General features: G+C 56.9%; 1 protein-coding gene across 1 annotated transcript; it reads right to left on the bottom strand.

Annotated features, from left to right (window-relative positions):
- Positions 1-2,061: 2,061 nt before the first annotated feature.
- LOC104522953 (kallikrein-8-like) lies at positions 2,062-3,988 on the bottom strand. Its single transcript, XM_010165379.2, has 3 exons — positions 3,901-3,988; positions 3,646-3,841; positions 2,062-2,362 (listed from the first exon to the last, which is right to left on the bottom strand). The coding sequence occupies exons 1-3, from the start codon at positions 3,986-3,988 to the stop codon at positions 2,062-2,064; spliced, it is 585 nt and encodes a 194-aa protein (XP_010163681.2).
- Positions 3,989-9,050: the final 5,062 nt, after the last annotated feature.

The following is a 9,050-nucleotide window of genomic DNA, read 5'->3' as shown; positions in this document are numbered from 1 at the left end:
CCCCACCCCTGACACCACCCCACCGCCCAGAAGAAGTTGGGTTCCTCCTGGTGGATTCACTTGGAGATGTTTCTCCAGGAGAATAAAAACATGGAGGAGAAGTTGGAAGGTGGTTGTGAGGTTTGGGGTGGAAAGTCACCCCATGGAGATGTGGTCCATGGTGGGTGAGACCTTCTCCTGGGAGGACCCCACCCCTGACACCACCCCACCGCCCAGAAGAAGTTGGGTTCCTCCTGGTGGATTCACTTGGAGATGTTTCTCCAGGAGAATAAAAACATGGAGGAGAAGTTGGAAGGTGGTTGTGAGGTTTGGGGTGGAAAGTCACCCCATGGAGATGTGGTCCATGGTGGGTGAGACCTTCTCCTGGGAGGAGAAGCCCTGGAATGGAGGGGGGGGGTGGGGGGCCGGGGGAACAGGTTCTCGGGGGGGGACTTGGGTGTTTGGGGAGGACTCAGGTGTCCAGGAGAGGACCCGAGTGTCCAGGAGAAGACACACTGGTGTCCAGGAGGAGATCCAGGTGTCCAGGAGAAGATGTAGGTGCCCAGGAGGACACTTGGGTGTCTGGGGAGGACTCAGGTGTCCAGGAGAGGACCCAGATGTCCATGAGGGGACCCAGGTGTCCAGGAGAGGACTTGGGTGTCTGGGGACAACCCAGGTGTCCATCAGGGGACCCAAGATGTCCAGAAGAGGACATAGGTGCCCAGAAGGGGACCTGGGTGTTCAGGAGAAGACTCAGGTATCTGGGAGAGGACCCAGGTGCCAAGGAGATAACCCAGATGTCCCCAGGTGAAACCTGGACCTCCAGGAGATGGTCCAGACCCCCAGGAGATGGTCCAGACCTCCAGGAGGACACACAGACCTCCAGAAGAGGACCCAGACCTCCAGGAGGACACACAGACCTCCAGAAGAGGACCCAGACCTCCAGGAGGAGACCCAGCCCTCTAAAAAGGGATCCAGATCTCCAGGAGATCACCCAGACCTCCAGGAGGACACACAGACCTCCAGAAGAGGACCCAGACCTCCAGGAGGAGACCCAGCCCTCTAAAAAGGGATCCAGATCTCCAGGAGATCACCCAGACCTCCAGGAGGACACACAGACCTCCAGAAGAGGACCCAGACCTCCAGGAGGAGACCCAGCCCTCTAAAAAGGGATCCAGATCTCCAGGAGATCACCCAGACCTCCAGGAGGACACACAGACCTCCAGAAGAGGACCCAGACCTCCAGGAGGAGACCCAGCCCTCTAAAAAGGGATCCAGATCTCCAGGAGATCACCCAGACCTCCAGGAGGACACACAGACCTCCAGAAGAGGACCCAGACCTCCAGGAGGAGACCCAGCCCTCTAAAAAGGGATCCAGATCTCCAGGAGATCACCCAGACCTCCAGGAGGACACACAGACCTCCAGAAGAGGACCCAGACCTCCAGGAGGAGACCCAGCCCTCTAAAAAGGGATCCAGATCTCCAGGAGATCACCCAGACCTCCAGGAGGACACACAGACCTCCAGAAGAGGACCCAGACCTCCAGGAGGAGACCCAGCCCTCTAAAAAGGGATCCAGACCTCCAGGAGAGCACCCAGACCTCCAGGAGGACACACAGACCTCCAGGAGGAGAACCAGATCTCCAGGAGATGATCCAGACATCCAGGAAGGGACCTAGACCTCCAGAAGGACACACAGACCTCCAGGAGGAGATTTAGATCTTCAGTAGAGGATCCAGACCTCCAGGAGATGACCCAGCCCTCCAGGAGGACACACAGACCTCCAGGAGGAGACCTAGACATCCAGAAGAGGATCAAGACCTCCAGGAGAGGATCTAGACTTCCAGGAAGGGACCTAGACCTCCAGCAGGAGACAAAGACCTCCAGGAGATGACCCAGCCCTCCAGGAGGACACACAGACCTCCAGGAGGAGACCTAGACATCCAGAAGAGGATCAAGACCTCCAGGAGAGGATCTAGACCTCCAGGAGATGGCCCAGATCTCCAGGAGATGGCCCAGACCTCCAGGACATGACCCAGTCCTCCAGGAGAAGATCTAGATCTCCAGGAGATGTCCCAGATCTTCAGGAGATGACCCAGCCCTCCAGGAGAGGCCCTGGTTGCTGAGTACCTTCTGGAGAGGTGGTGGCCCCCCATCCCGAGGTGACACAGGTGGTACCAGGCTCGGGGAGGCAGGAGGCCACGGGGACGGGTTGGATCCTGGAGCTGAGGGTGACGGGGGTGACCAGCTTGATCATCATGATGTCATTGTCCTTGGTGGTGGGGTCATAGCTGGGGTGGGGCACGAACTTCTGCACCATCTTCTGCGTCTCCCCAAACTCCCGCGTGTAGAGGTTGTGCTTGCCCAGGCGGATGGTGGTGATCCTACAGCAGGGACACGGGACCAGGTGGCCAAGATCAGGAGAACATGGGCCACCTGGAGGTCATGGTGTGGTCAGAACATGGACTGGGACATGTGGGACATGGTCAACCAGTGTGGGACATGATGGAGATGGTGAGGTGGTCACGGCTCCTGTGGGATCTGGTAGGACCAGGACACATGTGGGATGTGGGGACATGGAGATCATGACATGGGTGGGAAGGGGACATGGAGACCATGGTGGAGATGTGACACGTGGTGGGACACAGTGTGACCAGGACACGTGTAGGACATGGAGAACATGGTCCATGGGTGGGATATTGGGGCTATGATGTGGCCACAGCTCTTGGAGGACACGTGGGACGTGGGGTCTACAGTGTGACCAGGACACGGGTAGGACATGACATGGTCCATGGGTGGGACATGGGGTGGGACACAGGATGACCAGGACACGTGTAGGACATGGAGAACATGGTCCATGGGTGGGACATGGGGGCTGTGATGTGGCCACAGCTCTTGGAGGACACGTGGGACGTGGGGTCCACAGTGTGACCAGGACGCCTGTAGGACATGGCGTGGTCCATGGGTGGGACGTGGGGTCTACAGCATGGCCAGGACACATGTAGGACATGGAGAACATGGTCCATGGGTGGGACATGGGGGCTGTGATGTGGCCACAGCTCTTGGAGGACACATGGGACGTGGGGTCCACAGTGTGACCAGGACATGGGTAGGACATGACATGGTCCATGGGTGGGACATGGGGTCTACAACATGACCAGGACACGTGTAGGACATGACATGGTCCATGGGTGGGACATGGGGTCTACATCATGGCCAGGACATGTGTAGGACACATCATGACCCACATGTGGGACATGACATGGTCCATGGGTGGGACATGGGGTCTACATCATGGGTGGGACATGGGGTCTACAACATGTCCAGGACACGTGCAGGACATGACATGGTCCATGGGTGGGACATGGGATCTACATCATGGGTGGGACATGGGGTCTACATCATGGCCAGGACATGTGTAGGACACATCATGACCCACATGTGGGACATGACATGGTCCATGGGTGGGACATGGGGTCTACAGCACGACCAGGACACGTGTAGACCACACCATGACCATGACCTGCATGGATCCATGACACACGTGGACCACAAAGACCACAACACGTGGGATGGGGACCCACCACACCAAGGTGTGATGGACCATCTGGAGATACAACCCACATGGAGACAGGAGACACGTGCCACACACAAGTTGTCACCTTACCCCGGGGTGGTGCAGTGGGCGGCCGTCACCACCCACTGCTTGGCCACCAGGACACCACCGCAGTAGAGCTTGTACATGTCCAAGATGGCCGCCTGCCACGGCTGCGAGTGAGGGTCACAGGCCATGCCGCCCACCACGCGCGTGTCACCGGCCACCGAGGACCCTACAAACGGGGTGAAGAACCAAGGAGACACCTCTTAGTGCCACCACACACGTGTCTTCACCCATAGTTGGACCTTCCACCCCTACACTCACCCGTGGAGGTCACCAAGACCAAGGTTCCCAGCAGCTTCATGGTTCTCCATAACCTGAGGGCCACCATGGCTCGTATCTCCATCGTCATGGCCGCTGTGGGGCAGAGGTCCCATGATTTTGGATTTTGGTGGCATCACCTGGACCTTCTCCCTCCCAACTCCAGGAGAAGGTGAGATGTTTCTTGGGGCATCGTGGTACCTCCACGTTTTGGGGTTTGGGTGGGGTGACCACCAAAGATCTACATCATTTTGGGGTCTACACCATTTGTTGGGGGTCTACACCAGGGTGATGAAGGTCCCACCACCTCGGTGGCCTCCACCCAACCATCTCAGCTCCACAAGTCACCCTGTCATCGCCCTTTTGCAACGATGATGTCATCAGCCCCAGTCATCCTTAATGAGGGCCACGTAATTATGGGTTCCACCAACTCCTCCACCTCCTCCACCTTGTCTTCAGGCGATTGACCTCCCAGAACCTCACTCTGCCCTTGGATGCCTCCCTCAGGGTTGGAGCTGTGGGTCGGGGTCCTTAACCCCATGGAGATATAGATCGTGGTGTCCCCCCACCCCCATCATGGTTGGGGGTCAGGGTTCTTCAGTGGAGACACCTTTGCTCCCCATGGACATTTGGGTTGCAAGAACATGGGTGGTTTCTCCTGGTGGTTGTGGGTTGTGGTGTCTCATGGCTGTGGGTCATGGTTCTCCATCAATCATGGTTCTCCATCGATCATGGTTCTCCATGGGTCATGGTTCCCCATAGCTCTAAGTCATGGTTCCCCATGGCCATGGGGTGGAGACATCCACGGTCATGTGGTGGAGACATCCATGACCACGGGTCATCACTCCCCATGAAGGTGGGTCCTGGTTCTTCACCTCAGTGGGTCATTTCTCCCCATGGAAGAGGTTTGTGGACCTCATAGAAGTGGGTCAAAGCTCCACGTGACTGTGGGTCACGGTTCCCATGGTCATAGGTTGGTGCCACCCATGGGTGTGGGTCACCACGCCCTGTGGACATGTGCCACGGGCCCCACAGATCCAGGAAATGGGTCCCATGGGTGCAAGGAGATGGGTGGTGGGTCCCATGGTCATGGGTGGTGGGTCCCATGGGGATGGGTGGTGGGCCCAATGGGGATGGGTGGTGGGTCCCATGGAGACGGGTGGTGGACCCCATGGACATGGATGGTGGGCCCCATGGACATGGGTGGTGGGCCCCATGGAGATGGGTGATGGGTCCCAGGGAGATGGGTGGTGGTTCCTTGTGGAGAAGTTGGATGAGGACAGAGAGGGATGTGGGGAAGGAGGGATGGGGCCAGCATGGAGAAGGAGGAAGGGTTGGAGATCATGGATGGAGGGTTGGAGATCATGGATGGCGGGTTGGAGACCATGGATGGAGAGATGGAGCAAGTTTGGAGAAGGAAGGAAGGATGGAGGAAGGATGGAGAAGGAGGGATAGAGGGATCATGAGAAGAAGGGATGGATGGATGGATGGATGGATGGAGATGAGGGACGGAGGGATGGAGAAGGAAGGAAGGAGAAGGAGATCAGGGCTGGAGGAAGCCTGGAGAAGGAGGGATGGTGGAACATCAGGGATGGAGCAAACATGGAGGAGGAAGGAAGGATGGAGACCAGGGACAGAAGGATGGTCCAACATGGAGAAGGAGGGATGGATGGATGGAGACCAGGGATGGATGGAGACCAGGGATGGATGGAGACCAGGGATGGATCAAACATGGAGAAAGGAGGAAGGTTGGAGACCAGGGACAAAGGGACGGGTCAAATATGGAGAAGGAAGGAAGGTTGGAGACCCAGAGCTGGAGCAAACGAGGAGGATGGGTGGATGGAGACCAAGGACAACCATGGCCCATGACCTCTTGCTGATGGGGTCCCACCACCTCCACCCCACCACCCACCACCTCCACCCCAGCAAACCTCTCGGCAGATCCCGGCTGTTCCCCGCCGGGTGGGGACCACACCCGCGTCCTTCCCCGCCGTGAAGATCTCCTTGGTTCCTGGCCAACGTCCTCGCCTGGTGAAACCTTCTTGTGTCCCACCTTCTCCACCAACCAACCAACCAACCAACCAACCTTCCACCACCAGCAGCACCAGCAGCACCACAAACACCTCAACCCGTCCCAACCAGCCCTGACGTGTCTTCTCCAGTCCCACCCACCTCAACCTCCTGGGGTTTTATAACGACGTCGAGGATCTGACCCGGCTTGTCCCACCCCAGCGTTGAGTTGGAGACACCTGATGGGCGTGAAGACGCTTGGCCACCACCTTCTCTAATCCCTCGGCACCGGCACCGCCTGGTCTTGCTTCATGGGGACACGGCGCCGATTGGCTGCTTGGTTCTGGTGGAGATCAGCTTCTGATTGGTTGGGTTGGGTTCTGGATGGATGACCACGTGTGGATGGGTGCAACCACAAAGAGGTTCTCATTGGTTGGTTGGGTTTGGAGATGTGACCACGCTGGTAGGTCAGTTTTGGAAGGTGAGGGAGATGATTGGGTGGTTGGTTCTGGTGGAGATCAGCTTCTGATTGGTTGGGTTGGGTTCTGGATGGATGACCACGTGTGGATGGGTGCAACCACATGGAGGTTCTCATTGGTTGGTTGGGTTTGGAGATGTGTGGAGAGGTGACCACGCTGGTAGGTCAGTTTTGGAAGGTGAGGGAGATGATTGGGTGGTTGGTTCTGGTGGAGATCAGCTTCTGATTGGTTGGGTTGGGTTCTGGATGGATGACCGCGTGTGGATGGGTGCAACCACGCGGAGGTTCCCATTGGTTGGTTGGGTTTGGAGAGGTGACCACGCTGGTAGGTCAGTTTTGGAAGGTGAGGGAGATGATTGGGTGGTTGGTTCTGGTGGAGATCAGCTTCTGATTGGTTGGGTTGGGTTCTGGATGGATGACCGCGTGTGGATGGGTGCAACCACGCGGAGGTTCCCATTGGTTGGTTGGGTTTGGAGAGGTGACCACGCTGGTAGGTCAGTTTTGGAAGGTGAGGGAGATGATTGGTAGACATTGGTCAGCAGCTTTGGAGAACAACGTGATCTGATTGGCCAATGACTTTGGCAAGACGTGGGTGGTGATAGGCCAGCTGGCTTTGGAGATCCGGCCACGTTCATTGGCCACTGCTGGAGACCAGCAGGTGCTGGTTGGCCAGCAAGCCACGTGTGTCCACACATCCATGACACGTGTCCATGACATGTCTGTACATCCATGACATGTGTCCACATGTCCTGATGTCCACAACACATGTCCACACATCCATGACACGTGTCCACCACGTGTCTACACATCCAGATGTCCTCAAGACCATGACACAGGTCCATACACCCATGACACGTGTCCACCACGTGTCTACACATCCAGATGTCCTCAAGACCATGACACAGGTCCATACACCCATGACACGTGTCCACACGTCCTTGACACGTGTCTACACATCCACATGTCCTCACATCCATGACATCCATGGAACTTCTCCTCATGTCCACCACACATGGCCACACATCCATGACACACGTCTACCTGTCCATGATACGTGTCCACATGTCCACACAGCCGTGACACATGTCCACATGGCCATGATACGTGTCCATGACACACGTCCACCACATGTGTCTACAGATCCTCACGTCCATGACACATGTCCACCTGTCCATGACACATCTGTACATCCATGACACATGTCCACACATCCATGACTCATGTCCATGACACGTCCACCACACGTGTCCACGTCCTCACCTCCATGACACACGTCCACCTGTCCATGACACATGTCCACATGTCCACACATCCATGACACATGTCCACCTGTCCATGACACATCTGTACATCCATGACACATGTCCACACATCCATGACGCATGTCCATGACACGTCCACCACATGTGTCCACGTCCTCACCTCCATGACACACATCCACCTTTCCATGACACGTGTCCACCTGTCCATGATATGTGTCCGCATGTCCACACCTCCATGATACGTGTCCATGACACCTGTCCACCACACATGTCCACAGATCTTCACATCCATGTCACACGTCCACCTGTCCATGACACATGTCCACATGTCCACACGTCCATGACACACATCCAACTGTCCATGACATGTGTCCACATGTCCATGACACGTGTCCATACCACACGTCCACCGCGTGTGTCCCCAGGTCCTCACCTCCATGACACACGTCCACCTGTCCATGACACATGTCCACATGTCCACACATCCATGACACATGTCCACCTGTCCATGACACGTCCCCCACATGTGTCCACATGTCCACACATCCATGACACACGTCCAACTGTCCACGCATGTGTCCATGACACACGACCACCACATGTGTCCACAGATCCTCACATCCATGAGACATGTCCACCTGTCCATGACACGTCCATGACACATGTCCACCTGTCCATGACACATGTCCATGACACACGTCCAACTGTCCATGTCCTCATGTCCATGACACATGTCCACCTGCCCATATGTGTCCACATGTCCATGATACGTGTCCATGACACGCGTCCACCACACATCTCCATGTCCTCATGTCCATGACATGTCCACCTGTCCATGACACGTGTCCACCACACATCTCCACGCACCCTCACATCCAGGACACCCATCTCCACCACACACCCACACCTCCACCCCACCAGAGGGCGCTGTCACCCCGCACCCATTCCACTCTCCCGGGGGGGGGCGGAGTTTCCAGCTCGGGGGGCGTGGTCAGGAGATGGGATGAGGTTGGGTCTTCTCCATCTTCTCCACCCCACCCCACCCCACCTCCTCCCTGCACCCCAGGTTCTGGGTGTCGATGGTGTAACCAGGGCGGGGGCAGGTTCTCCAGCTTGGCCAGACAGGTTCTCTCGGTGGGGGGCCTCGTTAGCGGCTCCTCGTTAACGAACCCTTCATTGGTGCTAATTAAGACGCCCACGAGCTCCCAGGAGAAGACAACTCCTCAAGAAGCTTTTACACAACTCACCATCACCTCGGGTGCCCTGGGTGGTGGTGGAGACCTGAGGTGTCACCACAACATGGTGGTGGGACCATGAGGAGATGGCTGTGACCTCCAGAGATGGACACCTGGGGTGGTGGGTCACCATCCATGGTGGTGGGTCACCATCTGTGGTGGGGGGGC

Source organism: Antrostomus carolinensis, unplaced genomic scaffold (assembly GCF_000700745.2).
Source record: "Antrostomus carolinensis isolate BGI_N321 unplaced genomic scaffold, ASM70074v2 scaffold11653, whole genome shotgun sequence".
NCBI classification, from domain to species: domain Eukaryota; kingdom Metazoa; phylum Chordata; class Aves; order Caprimulgiformes; family Caprimulgidae; genus Antrostomus; species Antrostomus carolinensis.
This window is presented reverse-complemented; position numbering and strand designations above follow the sequence as displayed.

Bases quoted from the DNA above. Each gene is read 5' to 3' on its own strand.
- LOC104522953 (XM_010165379.2), bottom strand. From the start codon at position 3,988: ATGACGATGGAGATACGAGCCATGGTGGCCCTCAGGTTATGGAGAACC. The intron at 3,842-3,900 runs GTGAGTGTAGGG...GGTGGCACTAAG, and splicing joins GGTCTTGGTGACCTCCACGG to AGGTGTCTCCTTGGTTCTTC. The intron at 2,363-3,645 runs GTAAGGTGACAA...TCCCTGCTGTAG, and splicing joins GCCCACTGCACCACCCCGGG to GATCACCACCATCCGCCTGG.